The sequence below is a fragment of the Nestor notabilis genome, unplaced genomic scaffold (genome assembly GCF_000696875.1).
Source record: "Nestor notabilis isolate BGI_N333 unplaced genomic scaffold, ASM69687v1 scaffold28870, whole genome shotgun sequence".
Classification (NCBI taxonomy): domain Eukaryota; kingdom Metazoa; phylum Chordata; class Aves; order Psittaciformes; family Psittacidae; genus Nestor; species Nestor notabilis.
This window is the reverse complement of record NW_009912920.1, coordinates 1-22462: the sequence shown is the minus strand read 5'-3', so window position 1 is coordinate 22462 and position 22462 is coordinate 1. Positions and strand designations below refer to the sequence as shown.

The 22462-nt window shown below is 36.3% G+C and overlaps 1 protein-coding gene across 1 annotated transcript; it reads right to left on the bottom strand.

Moving 5' to 3' along the window:
- Positions 1 to 1547: 1547 nt before the first annotated feature.
- On the bottom strand, positions 1548 to 21957 carry DNA2 (DNA replication helicase/nuclease 2; the record flags this gene model as incomplete). Its single annotated transcript, XM_010021960.1, has 20 exons — positions 1548 to 1604; positions 2218 to 2364; positions 2493 to 2675; positions 3248 to 3337; positions 6925 to 7117; positions 7208 to 7297; positions 7407 to 7600; positions 8690 to 8914; positions 10259 to 10368; positions 11703 to 11812; positions 11906 to 12022; positions 12516 to 12746; positions 13713 to 13907; positions 15131 to 15296; positions 15604 to 15721; positions 16339 to 16558; positions 17580 to 17705; positions 19195 to 19340; positions 20706 to 20889; positions 21778 to 21957. Coding segments are annotated over 20 exons (3082 nt in total), but the record flags the coding sequence as incomplete, so codon positions are not given.
- Between the last annotated feature and the right edge of the window lie 505 nt (positions 21958 to 22462).

Here is a 22462-nt window from a genome sequence, read left to right as displayed (position 1 = left end):
GCATAACCTGATCTAAGAAAATACATAAGCTAAGTCTTAGGAGTTTTATACACATAGATCCTAAACACAGAAAGAAAAGCTTTTTATACAGCGTATGTATTTCTGAAATTAACTCTGTAATAAGAGTATATTTTACCCTATTTTTATCTTTTGAAAGACTCAGAGCACATACACAGTTGAAAAAGTGCGCATTTTCACCTGAAAAAGAGGATATCCTGTCAACTATTGAAACTATTTTTGTTCTGTTCAAAACATTTATTATATGAAGCAAAGTATTAGCAAAGTATAAAGCACTATAATAAAACCAACATCAAACTTTTATTCCAAACATTACAAAAGTTAGCAAGCAGTAAAAAAAAAAAAAAAAAAAAAAAAATGAAAGTGCCCATATTTAACATCTACAAGTTTGTCTACAACTGTATGTATGCACGCAACTATTTGACATTGATCCAAAAGAAAACAAGTATTAACAAGGTTTAAAAAAAATAAAAATAAAAATAAAATCTGTTTTCAGGTTTCCACCAGCAATCTTGGAAAGAAGTTTCTCAGTAATAGTCTAGGATATGAGGTAGTATAAAAAAAGCCAAAACCAGATCTGTCAAGTAAAGGATATTTTGCATTGTACATATGTATTATTTTTACAAAAAATACAACCTGAGCATGTAAACTTCTTAGTCATAAAGCTGCATCTCTAGTTTTGGAGTTCTGGGGAGGTTAGTTGTTCATGGGTTTTTTTGTTTAAGAAAAAACTACAGATCAGGTAAACTGAAACTAGAGTTTTACTATGATCTTCATATGGGCATATGATGCTTCTATGGGCAGCGCTGCACTCCAGATTTATCTGATAAATATGTTAGTTCATAAAAGCGAATCAACATCACATTTCTTCCAGACGTATGCAAAATCAAGAGATTAGAAAAGCCAAGGGATCTTAATGATAGATGAATTACATTATTTATATAAATATAAAATACATATTTATATATAATAAATCAGTATTTAAAAAAGCAGAAGCACCCTTTAAAGAGCATCAGGCGGGTTTGAGGAAGAGAAAAATTTTTCCTATTTCCTCCTCCTCCCCAAATAGCACAATAACACAGCATCTTAATTAGGAATTCTAATAAATGGAATTACTGTATGTAAACTACATTTTAAAGTGTTTAAAACCAAACTCAGCCCAGAAAAATATGACACAATGCAGCACTGGTTCCCCCTCTTCAAGAGTTTCCTCATTCCCTTATGCAGATAACTGTTTATCAAGATAAAAGTGAACATAAAAGTAGCTATCCAGTACCTGAAGGAAAAGTACTTCATATTTCTGATAGGTCTGAAGTACACTGGTACCAAGCCAACTAACTTAAAGGAAGAAATGTGTGTTGTTATTTTACCAAACAGAAACCTTTAAAATAATTGAATCTTATTTCTGGTTTTGCTTCATTCACAGTAAACAGTGCATGTCAGCACTCATACTCCACTAAGCAGTTATTTAAATTAAGCAGCACCAGAAGCAGATATACAAACACCTGTAAAACTTTTCCTCTTGACAATCATAAAATGTTACATGTGTGGAGACTTTCATGAGCCCCTGCTGGAAGATTGAAGATGTAGGAAGTTAAGGAAGCATTTTGATATCATCACTTTCACAAAAAACCCACAAAACCTGTTTGAATATGTACTGGTGTTTGCAAAGAAAGCAGCTAACAAGGTCTTTCCTGTTTAAGTAGGCCATGGAAACAGCCGTAGGTAGACCAAACTCAGTACAATGCCAGAGAAAGAAATAATTAAACAAGTGACCTGAAAGTTACACCATTTTCCATTCTAGCAGCATTACTCATGAACAGTTCTCTCACCAGATCTGTTTAAATGCATGGTACTTGGAAAACAAAGCACACTGACATTAGATGCCCAGATCACAAAAAAAAAAAACCCACAAAAGCATTCAACATTAAAAATCCAGGCTTCAAAACTAAAAAATGTCAATGTTGACTTGCAAATCAGCATGAACTGCTTCTGCTTTTTAAGACAGCAAAGGTTCTAAATCAATTTATCAGCTTGATCTCAAGTATATTTTCAGCACATTTAATTATCACATTTTGGACTGTGTTGCCAATAAGTGTTAAAAGTATAACCTAAATAATCTAAGATGTTCCCATCCTTATCTCAATAAGCCATTCTTACCTATCTCCTTTAACAAAACAGCACAGAGAAAAAGGATATCATTCCCTCAGACTGCAAATGGCGGAGTAGCTTCTCTAAAGGCGGATAGTAGGACAGGGATGGAACACAGCCCACCATGATTAGTTTGTGCTTGGCTCTTGTGATAGCAACATTAAGACGTCGCCAGTCCTTGAGGAGGGCACCAAGCTGTTAAATAAATGTAACTTGCTTTTATTTTTCGTAAATTTCAGAATGTAATGTAGGTAGATGCATTATGAAAATTAGTGGTTTATCTATTAAAGTTGACTGAAATAAAGTTAATATGACCAACTTACATTTTCTTCATTACTGTTTCTCACAAAAGATACAATTATGATACTTTTGTCTCTTCCTTGGTATTTGTCTACTGTGTTGACTTCCACTCTGTTCTCCTTCAGCTTTGCCATCAAATCAGTGATTGTTTTTAGTTGATGTCTGTATGGTGATATAATGCCGATGTCTGAAGGCTTACAGCCAGCCTGAATGAAGAAGTAGCAGAAGAAAAAATATAAGTAAATAAAATGATCACTGCAGTTACCTCAAGGATTTTTTTTTCTTTAAACAGAGCTGAGAGATATTGTATCTATACCAAGTCACCAATGGAACTCTAGGTATAACTGCTATTAACTGTAAAAAAATTAGTTACTGCAAGCTCCCAATCTTTGCCTTAACCTAGCACAAAGATATTCTCAAAATCCTAATTTTTCTTTCTTCCTTGAACTATGAGGTGAACATTCAGAACTCCTAGCCTGTACTACTCCTGAAGTGGAATGGATGAAATAAGGAAGAAAGGCAAATCCCTCTACCCTCCCTCACAAGAAAGTTATCTCTTAAAAGCATTTAGCATCCAGCTTTTTTTGCATCTCAAATCCAAAAGGGAACAGAATGCAGACCTTGAGCTCCTTACTATACTGACAAGTAGCCAACCTTCAATTTATCCTTATGATTATCCTTCAAAGAATAAACTATTACATATAGTCTCCATTACTACAGCAATGTAAAAATGACTATAAAGCTGTCCCTCTGTACAAGGTAATAAAGTAAAAGATACCTTAATAAATAAGGATGTGAGGAAGAGTACTAGTTTAGCTTCTATCACGTTACTTACACCACCTTTTTCTGCATGCTCTGGTGCTGGAACCTATAGAAACAAATCAGAAAATAATGATGTCTGCTAACCTAAAACGGCATACTATATTCTGACCCCCATATCATACATGGTTATAGTAACAGTTTTATTAAAAAAACAGCTAAATGCTAAATTTTACAGAATATAAAAGCCTATACTGTGAAGTAACTTCAGAATACGTTTGTAAAAGAAGCTGAAACAATTTGCTTAAATGAGTTTCTAGTACTAGCAAGTCACCTTAAGAACCTGCAAAGCTTGATCTTTTAACTTTACAGTTCACGCAATATATATCATACGAAAAAAACCTGGACATTTCCCATCCTGACAAAGTAACAGGAACAAACTGCATTTCACATAGGACTTCTGTTTTAAAGCTTTCCATGAAACAATGTTTACAGTGAATTTTTCCCATTTTGATGGCAAATGTTTTTTCTTTTTTAATGTTTCAAAGCCTACATTTAAACTACAGGAAGAACTATCCAAAATGGTAGTATTGAATCCCTGCATAATGTACGAATGAGACCATAAAGCCAGGAACAAGCCTAGAATGTAAACTTTCATTATTTCAGTGTTAGTTTTACAATTTATTCTCTTTACTCAGCTCTTGCCTTCTCTAAAGTTTAAATAGTATCATTAGTAATGAATATGTACCTGATGTTATCCTTCTAGTAGACCGGGACACAGCTAAACAACTGGGGTCAAGCAAGAAACCCCTTTATAAACAGTCCAAAACTGAGCATACACTACACTGCTTTCTGGCTCCAAATTCCATTTATTACCTTTCCCATTTACTGCCATTTACTACTTCACCCATTCCACTACTTGCGTCTCATACTAGTGACATTTGCTTCAACTTCGCTTTCCCAGATGCTACTTTGTTCAGTTTTCCTTTCAAATTATGATGACACTTAAAATGGAAGGTGGCATACCCTGACTCGAAGAAACACTCTCAGAATCCTGTTACAACTAGTTCTACTTCTCCAAACAACCACCCCAATATAATCTGAATGGGTGAATTTGGAGATCACCGTCATGTTTAACATGTGGGTAAAGTAATAACATCGTTAATATTTGTAAGAGTATTCCAGGAAAGTGGCATCTCCTTGCCAGCATGTATCAAATTTGACATTGTACAATATACATCAAAAGCTTCACAAATCCAGGAATTCAACTGACTGGGAAGCTCGCTAAGTGTAATCTGTGTTCAATACCTAGCATGCTAAAGCACTGCACTTGACCAAAAAAGTAATCTAACAGAGATTGAAAAACCCATGTGCAACACTGCTTCAGCTCTAAATAGTGGTCTTTGAGGCAGCACATATATATATTAATAGTAGGCTACTGCATCCACAAGTTTATTTTAGGATTCCAGCCACATATAAAAAAAAATAGTTGGTATTGTCTTAAGTAGGGTACTACATACTTCAGCAAGAATCCTATTCTTCTGCAACGTGTCATTCAAGCTTTTTACATGGCACAGTTCATTTTCAGTGTGTAGCATAGATTACAGAAGCAGAAAATATTTTCCTTCATATTAGAAGATTCCATTGCCTTTTCCAAAACAGCAGCTTCACCACAGCTTGTGTCTCAACAGCTACATAGCTTAATAATTACTGTAAGTTAACTTTTTTACACTGCCATCATGCACTCAGTCCAGCTGTAAAGACCTGTCACAACTGAATTAAGAGCTAAGCTACACTGTTACAGCTATGCTGTTTTCTGGGGGTTTGGTGGTTGGTTGGGTTTTTGTTGTTGTTGTTTTGGGTTTGCCTGTTTGATTTTTGTTTTGTTCTTGAATTCACTATTCTGAAAACATCACATTTACGAAGCCTCCAAATTTGCATGTGAATAGGTTTTCCTCAAGCAGAAAAGCGGTTTTAATGAACTGTTCATTTCTAGCCACACTAGCGTTGATATAGCAAAGAACTATGCAAAACTATTTTAGGGGGAAAAAAGTTCTAAAAGCTAGGTCATGCTTATGATAGTATGTTCACATAATACACCAAAAAAACCTAACAAAACCAACTTCGGCCTAGAAATTACTCAGAAGACTGATAATAAGTCAAGGATATAATTCTTTAAAATTCTGACCCAAGCTGTCAGAGGAAGTGCGGGACTGACACAGGATTTGGCAGAAAAGCAACAAATACATTTGATTACTGTAACAAACATGTCACATTAATAATCAGAAAACAATGTAGGCTTTTTCCAAAAAGTAAGCAGAATAAATCCAAGCTTCCTTGCTTGGTGTCATACGGTATTCTTTCCTGGTTACACTATGAATAACAGTATACAGGAGGGAGAAGGGAGGGGACAGGGACAAAAAGCAGCTCAAAGAATACAAAATAAATGCTGGCTTGCTTTATTTTTGTATTTGTAGGGGGTGGAGAGTGGTTCCATCCTCCCCCCCAGCCCACTACTACAACAATACATGGAGTTTCGACGGGAAGCCCAAAAGGAGATATATGACATTATAGCCTAATGTCCTAACAAAACCAAGAACGTTTTGGAAAGTGAAGCTTTCCTGCTGGTTCTACAAACAGAACAGCTGTCTTATACTGACATTGGGCTTTGTAGGGAATTAAAAAAAAAAAGAAAAAAAAAAGGAACAGGAACTCTAGCTTTCATATTACCAATTTTGGTATGACTAATAGATGAACAGTGTATCAGCAGGTTCTCTGCTGGAATAAACCTCTTCCCAAGGACCAACTGGCTGCTTTTCTATGAAAGGGACAGCAGCTATTAAGGCATTCCTAGAAAAGGTCCCCCCGTTTAGTTTAGGCATTTTTAGAAATTTCTCTAAGTCACTAATTAAACACTGTCTTTGTTTCTTTTTAGACCAAAAAGATTCTATCAGAATTGTTATTCTTAAAAAAAAAAAAAAAAAAATCCTATAGAAAGTCTTAAAGAGCACAGAAAGAGGTTGAAGAGTTCCTCCCAGGATTAGCATAAAAGATCATTGGTTGATGGAATTATTGGCTAAAGACACTATTAACAGGAACCAACATAAAACCTGTTAGAAATGAAGACAGACTCAAATCTTCACAATCTACTCACTACTACAGTGACATCAAGTACTGGAGACTGCAAATATCTACTAATTTATTAATCTTTTTCCACATGCATTTAAACTCTTCCTCATTTTACCTAGAAGTCAGTTTCTTTACATAATTCTTATCCAGTCTGGAGTTTCATTTTTCTGGCAAAAATTTGAGTCTCCGCTAAAGGACACACCTAAAGCAACTTACTCCTCCATCACACTTCAGTGTGTAGAATGTCTGCGAAATTCAATGGAGAAATGCAATTATTCCTGCCATTAGTACACAGCTTAGATACCACAGACACTGGAAATGAGGTCATTCTATGCTTGCAAGGGCATCCAATATGGCCACACACTTTGAGCTACACTCTGTGCATGATAAGAAAGTTTATAGCACATTCAGTATTTTTCTGAAATATCTGAATTAAACTTTTCAGCTACTCCCAGATGCAATTGTTCCAGCAGTACCTGTATTATACGTTTTACATGTTGAGTGTATTGAGAACTTGCATCAATACCACAGTTTTGGAAGGAGAACATAATGAAAAGAGAACATTACCTTCTCTGTGTTTAGAAAACACACAGGTGTGTCTGGATCAAGTACATTTTTCAACCATGTTTTGGAGGCATCTGCAAGGTCCAGTTTCAATTTTATTAGGTTAGGCAAGTTAACAGTGGCATTTGACACTTTCTCTGAGCCACATTCCAGTTTGCCTTCGTACACTAACATGTTACTCAGTGACATAATTGTGCTGAAGATCAAAAGAACAAGAAGAGGCATTAAATCTTGCATTTTCAATCCCCCATCATTAAAACCCTAATGTAATAAGTGTTTAAAATACCTATTCATTCTGTATTGCACAGTTAATTGGACAACAGCACTCTGGTTTTGTTCCAGCCTTTTAAATAAGCTTTCACTCATGCCAAGATCTCTGCCACAAAACAAAAAATACAACCAACAAAAATGTGTCAGTCAAAACACTGCAAAACCCTTCCAAAAATTCATGTTACTAATAATTGTCCAGCAGCATTTTCTCTTACTTCGCTTCTGCATTCAGTACAAGTGGAGGCAGCTGCTGATGATCCCCTACCAGCACAAACCTCTTGGAGCAGAACAGTGGGCCCAGGCAGATGAGCTGGCTTATCTGGGAAGCTTCATCAACAATACAGAAATCAAACTGCCTCTGAGAAAAGATGGGGTGATTTACTCCCATGCAAGACGTTGCTACCACTGCCTGAAAATTGAGACACATTTTAAGGATAAGATACATCTTATGCCCTTTAGTATTACATTTTCCAAATAAAAAGAAAAAATCCCACTAAACTAAAATGTAAAATAAATCCAATTATTAATCTTCAAAATCAGACCAGCACACCTTACTTACATATTGGTCTCATATGCTTGCCTCGATTGCAAGTGACAAATCAAAACCAGCTTTAGCGCAGACTGTAGTAAATAACTTGTTCCTGCCGTGTGTTCAAACTGATATCAGGTTCTACGCATATACAATGCATGGAGTGTGCTGAAATGACTACTGTGGAAAATTATGTGTTTGGTTGGGTTTTTTTAATCCCAAAGATAAAACTGCAGCACAGTTCTTCCCACTGCCATGCTTCCACTGCAATCCAAGATTACTAGAATATGAAACATTTAGTCACTTCCCTTATGACTTTAATCATTCCCCTGCAATGCCTATCAACAAAAAAAGTAAACAGCATCTTTTGCAAAGTTGGCATTTATTCCAACTACCACAAAGCTTCATTCTATCAAGAAATTTAATTGAAAGCTGCCACTGATTCAGTTTACCCAGCTCCTGTTAGGGTTTGCACTAATATTCACACAGGCAGCACTCATTTTTTCAATCAAAAATTAGTGTTTAGCCAGGTCAGCTCCACAACACACCACTTCCTCTTCCCCATCTGCTCATTGTACAAATGGCCCAGTGAACACAAGTGGGAAGAAAAACCAGACAAACAGGAGCAATAGGTGGGTGCATAATGATAGACGAGGTTGCAGCAGTTCACCACCACCACCATCCCCTCCCTCCCCCCACGATCTCAGATAAAGGCCTTGGAGTCTTTGGGACTTATTACAAAGCTAAGTTACCTTGTGTAGACATAAACAATGATTTTCAACTTTCAGACAGTTAACATTGGTCATTATTGCTATAAAGAAATTGAAGAGATTGAGTATCTTTCTCAGCTCAGATTTCATACAGCAATAGTACACCTTTGGAATGGATTCCTTCCCCGTGGCATCCAACCCAATACTAATGTAGTTATCCCTTAATAATTGGCAGGGCTAGCACAAAAACTCTTCTCACCTGACCGTTATAGACCTCTTCCAGATCTTCTACAGATTTAATCGATTTGGACCTGAAAATTTCTTCTTCCGTAAATTTCCGTATATCTGGATGAACCTTTTGAGCACGCCCCAAGCGCAGGAAACCAACTTTGAATTTGGCTAGCTTTAGCAGGATATTGTCCACAGCAGTGTGTGTAAAGCTAGTCAGAAGAACACTGAAGCCACAAGCAGAAAGAATTCTCACCTAAGAAGTTGCAAAGGGAAGGAAAAGGAAAAGATGTTAGTTGAAACAGAAGAATCAGCAATGCCAAGTTTGACTAGGTAAAAAACACGAAAAGTTTTGGAGGGAGCAAGTAACTAGCGTGACTTCATTTTTATCAGTCGTTCTGCCAGATTTGCCAGTTAGCTATTGTCAAAGCAATATGGGCCACAGACCTGATGGTTCTCACAAACAGGAGGCCTAGTATACGTCACAAACAGTGAAAGCTAAGAAAATCCATGCACACTCACAAACTGCACTGGAGAGAAGAAACGGCACTCTAAAGATCCCCACTGTCAGAACAAGTCATGCAGCTCATTCCCACAAACACTATTCTCCATGACAATTTAGCCACAACATTTTCAGTAGAACAGGCTGATTTGATGACAGCAGCAGCTGCTCGCTTTCCAGCCTCCTCTTTCCCCATGAGTTGATGACAACTGGAAATGAGATGACACTGCTATTTCAAGAAAAACTCACTCAGCCCACAGCCTGAATCCAGTATTCTCCTACAGTCCATTCCTGGGGAAAGAGAACCACTAACTAGAGGAGACTGCTAGCAGGCTGCATATAGCTGCAGCACCATGGGCTTATGAAATTCACAGTGAACAAGTTACTGACTTCCCCAAGGACTCCGTTTTCCAAACTGTAACTAAGGCTGCGTGGAGACCTCATAGCAGCCTTCCAATATCTGAAGGGGGCCTACAAGGATGTTGGGGAGGGACTCTTCATTAGGGACTCTAGTGGTAGGACAAGGGGTAATGGCTTTAAACTTAAACAGGGGAACTTTAGGTTAGATATAAGGAAGTTCTTTACAGTGAGGGTGGTGAGGCACTGGAATGGGTTGCCCAAGGAAGTTGTGAATGCTCCAACCCTGGCGGTGTTCAAGGCCAGGCTGGACAGAGCCCTGGGTGACATAGTTCAGTGTGTGGTGTCCCTGCTCATGGCAGGGGGGTTGGAACTAGATGATCTTAAGGTCCTTTCCAACCCTAACTATTCTATGATTCTATGATTTAAGGAAATTTGGGGCCAAAGAATTTTAACATTAAAGTGCCACAGAAGTGATTAAATATCACACTGCAATCTCCTCCCTCCCACATACATTCCTACACAAGCAAGAGGCTCCTACTCCACAAAATACATTCTTAGTTCTAGTAAATATAAGTTCTTAAGTAAGAAGAAATGCATTATCTTTCAAATTACGAAATTATGCAGATACCAGTAGACTAAGTCACAACAATTTTGGGCAGTATGCTTTAGACACAATTTCTTTAATGGTATCCTCTAAATATCATAAAAAAATTTAAACATCAAGGTACACAATCTTACTAGAGCGCATATTGTAGTAGTTTTTCCTGTTCCAGGCATACCCACAATAAGTGTGTAGTCTTTTGAAAGGAGCACTTGTTTCATTGCCTGTTTCTGAGGCTTATTTAGACCTTTAAGAAGAAAAATGAAAATGAAATATCTATACTTCATAACCATTGCAATAATTATTATATCAAACATAATACGCAAGACACATAATACAGGGTTCTGTACTACTGGAAATAAATCACTGAAGACATTTTTATTCTTAGACCTTTTGTGCCTTGTTTTTCCGCTATCCTAAATGACCACCGCCTCCATATGATATTGTGTATGGGCACTTCTATTTTATCATACCCACTTTCACATTCAAGCATACAGCTCACAGAAAAGGGAAATGAGTTGCACATAGAGCATCATCTTGTTTAGAAGCAGCATTATGTCAGAGCTGAGTTTCCCAAGCCTAATGTAAATAAGCAGTGTGTTCCAGCTATTTGGTCTAGGCAAAGCTCAAGTAAAAAAATAAGTCTTCAGACTGAGTTTTAATGAAAAGTTGTTTGCTCTAAGAGAATTCAGTTAAATTTCTGTTTTCACAGAAAACTCTGTCAGAGAACAATGAAATATCTTCACCAAATATCAAACATTGCCACACACCTAAACAAATTTTGTTTTTAAAAGAGACATCATCTTGTTTAGAGCATCATCTTGTTTAGAAGCAGCATTATGTCAGAGCTGAGTTTCCCAAGCCTAATGTAAATAAGCAGTGTGTTCCAGCTATTTGGTCTAGGCAAAGCTCAAGTAAAAAAATAAGTCTTCAGACTGAGTTTTAATGAAAAGTTGTTTGCTCTAAGAGAATTCAGTTAAATTTCTGTTTTCACAGAAAACTCTGTCAGAGAACAATGAAATATCTTCACCAAATATCAAACATTGCCACACACCTAAACAAATTTTGTTTTTAAAAGAGAAATTACAAAAGCACCACAAAGTATCACACGCTACAGAGCAGCCAACAAGTCAAAAAGAGTGATTATGCAAGTGAATGCTTACACCAAAACTCATCTCCTTCCACTCACCCAAAGTTTGCTTCCTCTACCCCAAGAGCCTTCCCTGTTCCTTTCTTTTGTAAAGGTTAGGGAGGTAATTATACAGTGCACTGTTTGAAACTGCAAGCTGCAGCAACAGAAGTAAAATAAAGCTGTACACAAACATCAGGTTTATGTACAGGTCTTCCTGTACACAAGGTCAGGTCTTCCCAACCTTCCACTTTGATCAGGTCTTCCAACTAGTTTAAGACTTATTTAATCACAGGAAAACATGCAAGGCAAGAACTTGTTTTGAACTTTTAGGCAGAAAACTACCACTGGAACTGAAAGTAGGAAAAAAACCCTTGTATTTAGTGTGATGAGTGTTTTGGCTATAGACATGCACTACCAAACAGAGGATTTTGGAGAAAGCCACATTGTACCTTTTAAAATATTTGCAACAGTTTCCTTTGCTTCTGGAGGAAGGACAGAGCTCAAATGCTGAATAAAACGTGGTTTGTGGAAGTCAATTATCAAGTTGCGGAGCCTTTCACTGTGGATAAAAGAAACCAGCCAAGAAAAGTTACCAGTTGAGAAACTTCACCTGAAAATATTGAAAGTGTGAAATTAATTTGATTTTTCATACCTGACTGGGGAATCTTTCATCAATTTAGAAAGGTTTTCAAAAGTGACTCCTATGCCAAAATCGCCTTCTTCATGATCCAACCTAAATATGGTGTTCTTGGGGAGCTTTGACAGATTCCTGAAGGATGACAGCAACATGGACAAAATAATTCTGTTCACAAGCAGTATGCTGATGATTAAAGTCTTGTTACTAAATGTTAAATGATACCTGCCAGGGGTCCTAAGGTGAAGCAATGGCTAGAAGAAACACACTATTAACTGATCTAAATAAAACGCTATTGGAGCCCAATTTAAGGACAATATAGTCCAAATAAGGAAAATTACTATTAACACAGTGATCACTGTATCCATATAGTCTTACACTGGAGTCACAAGTAAACGGACATTTGCAAGCATGCTTTTACTCAAACAACATAGTTAAATAGACAGGCATATACACTGACCAAGCATTGAACTTCTCAATCAAGGTAAGAGGATCTCTGAAGGGTACTTCCCCAAGCCCAGCCAGAAGAGTCAGAACATGTCAGAGCTTTTTGGACACCCAGAAGCACCCTTCCTGAAGCCAGTATCATAGTGTCCTCAAACAGGTATTTTCCCTTGCTTTCTATTACCTGTCCAATAAACAGGAGACCTTTGTCACACTGACTTCTCTAACACAGCCAGTAGTCAAACCAAGTAAACCATTTTCCTCTCCACTCACAACCACTCGATCACCAACCAATAGGTTTGTTCCAGGGATGGCACCATTTCTACGTTGGAAGAAATGTAGGTACTTTCCCTCAGAAATTTCCTGTACTTCATCAACTCTCACCATGTTCCCAACACAATCTCCAGCCTTCTCTCTAAAGATATTGGAAAAATAAAAATGCTTTAGTATTAAGACAATCTCAGTGAGAGAAATATAAAAAAGAAAAAAAGAGAAAAAAAAAAGAAAAAAATCATAAACCCCATACCACCACCCACAACCAACCAAACCCAACAGACACTCTCCCTCAAAAACAAACACCAATCAAAAAACTACAGAACAAAACAAAAACACTACACACACCACAAAAAAAAATTCCCCAAAGCAACCAAACCACAATATCACACACAATAAGAACAAGGAAGATTAAGCAGTCACTTTACAATAGCCACTTTGACCAGAAAAGGATTGTAAAAATATGTAGAACCCTTGTACTTGTTCCAAGAACAGACTCTAATATTTAGGCTAAAGTTATCTATAAATTCCTGTTAAAAAGCAAATAGCAAAATGTACAGATCCACTTCACTAAAGCGTTCCATATTTGCTTATGGAGTTGCTTGTTTCATTTAAAACAACTCTGCTACATTTCACTTCTACAGATGCCTTGAAATGGGCCTACAAACTGCCAATTATTTTTTCCCCCAACTGCTGGACTAGGTGATGCATAACAACAAGCTACTTCAGCCAACAAGAGCCCTTAGTCTGCTTTTATCCACATTCACAGCCACATCTAGGAGTACAGTCCAAAATGCATCATTGTTTGTCAAGCAAGCCCTCAGGAAAAGGGCACAATGAGGTAGGCTTCTGAAGACAGGCTGCAGTTTGCTGCTTCCTATGTGTTATTTAACAAAAAAACCAAAACAAACAAACTAATCATAGTACAAATACAAAGATCTCAAAAAAACTCTACCTTTGCAAGTAGCATACATGACTATTTCTACAAGCACCATTCTACACTAGAAAATATACCATTTTCCTTGTAGTGAGAAAACAAGTTAACAATGCTTCATTTGCAGTTACTGAAGAGAACATCATCTGTACTGGGCTAGAATTTACATCTTACCTTTCCAAAGAAGGCATCATCCATATATTTTTATATCCCTTTTTACCCTCTCCACTTTGCAGTTCCAAGGTTAACATTAGGTACCACAGGCTGAAATACTCCAAGTGGGAGGGTTTCAGGTGCTGGGTCTCTCTTTCAATAATGGGTACCATAGCGGGAGGAAAAGACACACTGGCCATCTTCTGTTCTACAGCTCTAGGAGTAGAGCCAAACACAGGAATTTGTATCTTTTTTTTTTTTCTTGCAAGTCTATATGTAAATAATGCTGATCTAAATATATACTGTAAGATATCAGATAGATTCAACTTTCAGTGATGATAGATTAATCTATATCCTTTATTTTGAATTATGGAAGACAGTAAGTTAGTCAAAGACCAATTAAAGACATTTCAAAGAGAGTACTGTATACATTTAGATAGTTGATCTTTTATTCCTTTCTTGTAATGTACAAATACTATATTGAGATTTAGCTAAGCAAAGTGAATTTAATAGTTAATACACAAGCAGACTTTAATTCATATTATCTCAAAACTAAGTATCAACAGACATTATACCTAATCACAGGTACAAAATGCAACAAGAAAAAAGTTATTGCAGAAGCAAACAGCTACCCAGCTAGCAATAATCCTCTTGCTCTAGCAACTGAATATTAGAAATAATGTTTCATAAAAACTAGTTCACAAAAACATACCATGTATGGCCATTAATCTAGCTCCTTCAACCTATGCTTTCTCCCCTACAAGTTTAAAAACAATCAGGCATTTTATTTACACAAGATTATCCCAAGAGCTCTCCTGTTCTAACATGTTTCATTTGATCTCTTCAGTACACAATTTTGGTTCTGGGTTTTTTTGCAGCATGCAAACAAGAATAAAACCTAATTGTTTTTAAAGTAATAACTTTATGTGAAGATTTATCAAATATTTGCTCATGACTTCTCTTTAACAGGAGATGCAATAACTTCAGCAGAGCAACATCAATGCATCTGTCCTGGTTAAACCACAACTGTATCAATAGTTGTGAGACACCCTACAGGAAAGCAATCTCCTAAACAGTCAAAGTGAAAGAGTTACTGTCCAGCCGTAATTCAGCCTCAAAAGACTGCCAGAGTTGAAAGAATGCATCTTTTAAAAACATTATTATTTACTTAGATATAACAGAAATGTGTTATTGTCATCAAATACTATGTTAAGACTTATCTCAGACTTTGCCTTGCAGAAAGTGCACCTGAGCAAACACATTGAGTGTCTGCGAGAGCACTATAAAAGTTGCAGTGGGGTCTGTGGAGCATTCTTTTGGAGTGCAAGAGTCCTCAAAGAAATAAGAAACTCTCAACCACAAAAATGAAACCACAGTATCAATATCCGCAATTATTCAAGCTTATTTAAAAATATGAGTCAAAACTTTTTTCTTTTTACCTGCTGTATAGAAAGCAATTGTGTACTTGGGAGCAATGTTTACAGGCTTGACTGTCATCTACTACAGGAGGCAAAGCAGCAAGCTGTGAATGTTGTCTTCCCATGGCAGATTCATGTGTACTGTGCATTAAGTAGAAGGCCACATGGTTTCTTAACTTCATTAATTCTGTCAAAGAATTAAAAAACAAACTAAGCTTAAGGGTTTGGGTTTGGGTTTGTCTGTAATACTAACTCAAAAAGTAACCAGCTATCAACTTTTTAGTCAGCTAAGAAACATTCATATAGCAAAGTCCTAGTGGAGTGCTAATAGAACAATTAAGTTCTTAGCATAAACTTACTGAAATTAGTAGCACTGTAACAAGCAATACATCCCTAAGTACAGATGTTAATGAGAGTAAACCTTATAACTATTAATAAAATCTTTCATTTTAATTAAGATAATAAACATTTCTGGGGAAGGTGAACAACTTTACCTCTTCGGTCCATGCGAGCTCCAGAAACAGGGTACATGGTACCAGTTTTAAGATAAAGAAGAAATCCAGCTTCGGGATCTATTCTCCGTTCCAAATTCAACAATGTATACAGAATAACCTGCAAGCATTATATATAAACTTATTATAATATATTAAAAACAAAATACTTTATACACTGTACTTAGTTTTTCCATAATTGGTATGGTTAAGCAGCCACTATCATCACAAGTAATCTAGAAGCCATAAGTAGAAAGCACCTAACCAAAGATTTCACTTAAAAGGCACCTTCCTTAACAAAAGCTTGTGCATAAGGCTACTACCTCTAGATCAGGCCAGCTAACTAGAAAGATGTACAACACTAATTCCTCGAGCAGTCTGCCTCAACTTAATACTTGTATGTAGTAAGAAGAGACTGAAAAACAGATACATTAACATTAAAAAAAAAAAACAAAAACAAAAAAACAAAACAAAAAAAAACAAAAAAAAAAAAAAAAAAAACCAACAACCAACCACCTACAAATGCATTTGAAAGTGGTAAACATATATACTTCTCACTGGTTACTTCATTTTCATTTCATATCAGCAGCTTCGGGCAAGGCTAGGATCAGCCACCCATAAACCTAGATGATACGACATACAAAATGTTTCATATTCATAACACAAAACTGATCATCTAATAAAATAAAAAAGTATACACAGCCATTGACAGTGAAATTAGACACTTGATTTTTGTACCTGACTTCTGTGCTCTATGGAGTTAGATTCCTTGCCAGACTTGAGCTCTAATGGCATTATCCTAGACTGCACTGCAGGCTGGCGATGGATTTTCACTCTGGCTGTAACATCAATCTTTCCCTTCAACCCAAATCTCGGAGACCAGATATTCTCTTCAATGTCTAAGATATCTACAACTTCTATCTTACAAAAGAAATCTTCTGTTTTTTCACCACTTGACCTAGGAAGAAAATTAAGGTTGAAGTTAAGTTTCCCTTATTTCTTACTATTGAAATATTAAAATATGTTGTAATTAAATATTTATGGCTTTGCAGTATAGGCGCTCTTTAGGCACTAACTTTAGATATAAAGTGCATTGAGTCTCACTCAAACTCTCTTCCCATTAACAGAGGAACCATCATAACAGAAAGCTATTTTTAATTGCACACTAGCATGTAATTTTGCTATTCACCCAAATTTCAAAGTAAAAGAAAAATATCTTAAACTATTTTTAATAGTTTTCGGTCTCTTTTGAATAACCACAGTCTAAAATACTTTGTTTCTTGAAGTTTAATGATATACACTGATTTTATACATATACAGATTTTACTCAGACATGCCATTTCACCAAAACTTTCACACCTTATGGCTATTAACAGCAAGAAGCCATAGAAAAGAGCTTAGCATCAGTTGAGTAAAATCAACATTTCACCGATAAACTGTTATCTTAGTGAAGCATTACATTTCATTAATAAATAATTTCACATTCTGATTTGTAGTCTTGCACATACCTAGAGTAATCATAGACTCCTATGATTTGGGTTTGGGTTGGAAGGGACTTTAAAGATCATCTAGTTCCACTCCACCATCCCTGCCATGGGGAAGGACGCCTTCCACTAGGACCAGGTTGCTCAAAGCCCCATCCAACCTGGCCTGTAACTTCTAATTTAGTAGATCAAATATGCTTGCTTTTCTAATTACTAAAATTTCTACTTTGTACTACCTTGTTTACAAGGGTTTTAAGACCAGTAGGGTTTTTATATCAGTTCACCCTGAACTGACAAAATGTCTAATGTCTTCCCTAGTGCTCACACTGGCAGCTAAACATGTAGCACTCAAGATCAGCTATTTTGGCAGTGAGGCCATGAATTAGCTCCATATGCAAACAGATTTGCATAAAAAGTGTTGATCTAAAAATGAAAGGTGAACCAAACAAGATACACAATGTAGAATAGCTTTAACTTTTAATTCTGGCTTCTTACAGTTTTAGTTGCATTTTATTTTGGTTAGCTGGATTGTGCATGAAGTCTTCTGCCCATTTAAAAAACGATGGCAAATACTCTTCCACTTCCCGCATTATTTCCGTTTGTCTCAGATTTAAGTGATACCTAAAAAATAAAGCCATGCACACAATGAGACAGAAATACTAGATTTGCTGCTGGTACTAACAAGATTTTTCATGAAATAGCAAAAAGATTTATGGAAATAACTGTCAAGTTTTAATGAACATCTATAAATTGTAGATAATAGCAGATTCATTAAGGTTCAGCTTGCTGATTTGTTCATAAAACTATAACTGAACAACCACTATAAAAGACAGAATACACTATGTTCATTTCTGATGTAGCCTTCGAAATGTCAGGTCTAACTCAATGAAAGCATCAGCATGGTAGATGTGATGAAATGAAACTAATAGTTAGACTGTAAAAAAAAAGGGTACTAGACTCATGCATTTTAAAATGGCTATTCCTATGCTTCAGGTAAAATTGAAACCTTTTTAAAAAAAATTAAATTTGAAAAACTACCATTTGCTTTTTGTCTGAATATGATCTGCTGCTTGTTCTTCTCATACATTTTGACAGGCCTTAAACCATTTTAAATTTTAATTGGAAAGGATTCATGATCATCTGCAGTTGCTACAGTCAGGAATACACAAAAAAGCATAAGTCTCATTAAACAGAACTTAATCAAGTGGCATTAGATAATTCAGTGCTGACATTCTACAATTCACTGGAAATAATGTCATTATTCTACAGCAACAGGGAAATACAAATGAGTTTTGCACAAAAATGTTCATACAAGTGCAAATGACCACAGCCAGCAGACTTATGTAACTTACTTTTCAATCCTAACAATTAATAGCCTACACTCAAAAAGAAGAACTGCAAATCATGTTTCAGAGATGCAGAGTGATACAAAAGGCTTTAAGTCATCTTAGAATTCACAATTCAAAATGTCTACCTTCATAACAATTAGTGTAATAAATATTTTAATTAATTTTAACTTCCAGATCATTTGGGACTAAGAGATACTGACATTGCCCAACATGCAATCTGTAACAGTCTAGATATACCTTTTTTTTTTTTTTTTTTTTTTTTTTAATTACTTAAATTACATTTTAATCAAGTTTACATTTCTACCATCTTTGCGGAGAAAACAGGTTAAAGGTTCTCTAACAACTGAGCCATTAAATAACCTGACAAAGAAAACGAAAATATCAGGCATTCAATGTTTGGTCAGTCATAAGTTTCAGGTTCAACTCCTGAGGATCAAAATTAGTTATACTTATCACATTTAACTCTACTTTGGGAGATGCCTGGAAATTTAATGTTAGAGGTACAAACACTCCAACCTGCTTGGCCTGAAAGAAAAACCACCCCACACATACAGTTAATCCAGAAGCACAGTTCAGATCTACAGAAGTAGCTCAGCAAGGAAGGCAAACTACATTACAAAACAGGGAATTATCTTACTAAGAGATACCCAAGTTTCATAAAGCAAGGTCATCTGGCAGAACGTTCTCACAATATTAGCATTATGGTTTTTAAATTAGAACCCTGTCTTCCAAACATAAAAGTCACCTGCAATGCTACTTACATTTCTTTAAGATACTTTTGTCCATACACAATTTTATTTGCAAGTTCTTCTACTTTTTCTTGTGCCAAGTTATTTGTTACCGATTGCTGGAAAATTTCATGAAGAATTGTACCAACGAGTGTTTGGCGCGAACCAGACTCTGAGCCCTGCAACAGATATTACATAACACACATATATACATGAAGATTCACACCCACTTTGTGCCAACTTTTCTATGAAATTTCTTGGCTTTATTTGATGCATATGATAGATTGCGCTTATTTAATTCTAAGACCATTAGAGCTTTCACCTCACTAGTATCTGCTCAAACGTGACTGTGAAAACAGATAGATTGAAATGGGTCTCTCCCTCTTTATCTCTCATTTTTATCTGAACCCTGATAATGTTAGGATACTATCACTGTGTGACTGACAGGTGAGAAACAAAGATTAAAATCTATTTTGAGCAAGTTTTGCCTGTGGATAGGATTAATATTTGTATTTCCTAACACAAATACTCTTACAATCTTACAGATAATATCTTTTTGTAGGGAGCAGTTTCCTGAGTGTTGGTAACACTCAGGAAGTATCACCAAAATGGCTCGGAAAGCCATGTAATCATCATGAGGATTGGGCTCTGTAGACTCATAAGAACTGAAAGTGGTACTAAGGTATGACCTCTGCACAAGCCACCACCATACAACTGGAAATCTAATCACTATGGTTTAAGTACTTACTGGCATATTTTACAGACCTGGCACTTGTGGGTTGCACTCACAACTGGTGGATGGCGTTATCCCAGAGTAAGGACTCTGCATTGTCCTTTCCAAACCATTAGTTTGTTCCCATTACCCCTCTAATAAAGGACTGACACAATTTCACAGTCTTCTCCTGTCCTTTAATTGCCTTGTTTCAGTCACAGGCTCCCAGTCAGCCCATGTACACTCCATTATGACTCCCTGGCCCATTCGGATTTATATTCCTACCACATCTGGAAGTTTTCCTCAGCTGAAACTGGTAGCTGTGGCTTCTCTGCCATCCACACATCAGTGCTGATACTACCATAAGCAACTTTTCCTGTTTCCAAGTTCTAACAGCTGGATTCAGATTACAGAGTCAGCCACGCCAATTCTTAACTGAAATGGCTGATTTTTTCAGATGTTTCTAATGTGGCCAAGCATGTCTATGTATTCATATGGCTAATAAAAGGCAGACGCCTCACAAGGGATTCACATCCTTCACACATTCATCACACAAAATATGGCAAGAAATCAAAAAGTTGCCAGTGGGAAGACCCTTTTTTTGTCCTATTATCTATATGAAGAATATAGGGTTATTCCAGCCACATTTCTCATAAAACAAGTTAAATGAGACACACAGTTTCCTTTCTAAGTTATTCCACTGTAAACATTAAGAATAGCTATTAAAATTTTGCAATACAGCATCTTAGCCAATTTAATATTGGACTAAACCACCAGTCTCAATGGAACAGTAACCCATTAATATACTTGATGCTTTAGAATTAACACTTACCCTAAACCTTTCACTCAGCACTGCTCTTCTTATACAGCGAATACTATTTGATATCGTAGTGCCAGAAAGCAGCAAATCTGGGTAAAGAACCAGGTATCCAGACTGTTCATCTATGACCCAGGTACCGGAAACACACTCGCCTTCTAAATGAATTATGTCTCCTGGAACAACTGGAACAGACTCCCTAAAATGTAATACATTTGAACAATCATTTGCAAGCTATGGACACAATGTATTAGAAATTATATGTTAATATAGCAGATTCAACATACTTTGAAACAGGTTATTGTGATTTTTAAGAAGTTGACCTAAATAAATTCTGAAAGTGAATAAAGGAATTTTTACTGACAAAACTTCAATAATTTTGAATATTGGATCATACATCAGGACAGCCTGAATGTATGGAAATCCTGTTGACTTCATCATTCCAGATCTATGTATTGAGCCATTTCAGCATCTTCATGTTTTATTTCGGCATACTACTTTTGCATTACACAAGATCTACCTGTTTTAGTTAACAACTCTAATGGTTTCAGAAGCTCAGCATACGCACACCCATGTGTTTCAGAAGACTAAGCTAGTCCTTTCTTCCGTAACACACCATGCAATCAATACACAAACACCTAAATTAAAATCCTACCCTAACTTGAAAAAACTTCCGCAGAAGAATTCAAGCTAAGATGATTTTAATAGGCTGTATAAAACCTCATGTTTTACAGGCACAGCTTTGTATACATTTATATGTATGATAAGGTTACATCACTTAGCAGAACGCTTCAATTGTTGCAAGGCAGCACTTCAATAGCTTGATTAGAGTTTATTGTCTTTCTTGTTAGTACAGACACACTAAAACTTCAAGGTAGCAATATCCACTCAACACAAGATACATGACATCAGTTCGCTCAAGGTGATTATCCATTACGCCAATATACAGGTAATATTGCATTAGATAAGTTATTTCAAGATTTCCTATCACTTTTAGCACTCATCTCAAAGCTAACACAAAGAAAATTCACTTAATAACCCAGTATTTCATCCTTTTTTCAGACATCTACATTTCTGTATGGATTACCAGCCATTCCTAAGAATGCATAGTTCTGTATCTCGCAGTGACCGAGATGCTGTAATTGTCAAGTGTTTCTCAGGATCACTTCCATTTCTCTGTATTATGCTGACTTCCAACACACAGTATCTGTTGTTCAACCCATTCTTAAGTATTGTGTCAGGGAAGTTGGTTGCTTTCTTCTGAAAACTGAATTAACAATTCGTTACAAAGACATAACATGATTTGAAAATAGGCAACCCATATACAAGAAGTAGGAAAGCTTCAAGCATAAACGCAACTTTAACCCTGTGCAATTTTTATATATATTTAGTGTAATTTTTTTTAGTTCTAAACAGGTAAAGCATCACATTGTCTCTTGGATGACAGGGATGAAAAACAAGCATTTGGACATACAAAAGACAAGGAAGAAGACATAAAGTTGCTATTTACTGCAGCTAGTGCTTCCTTTTGGTGCCCATATATCCATATTCATTTATAGGTTAGTTATAACTGTACTGCAAACCCTGTTCTTGCAAGAAAGCTTGGATCTCCCTGAACACTGTAAAGCACACGAGAATTCCCACAATCACCCAAGTACCTCAAACAGAGCAAGCTAGCTCCCCCCGCCCTTAACCTAAAGTTAATCAGAAAAGTGGTATTCAAGGTTCAGTTCCCCTCTGTCCAATAGCCCAAATTTCAGACAGAGCGGCCA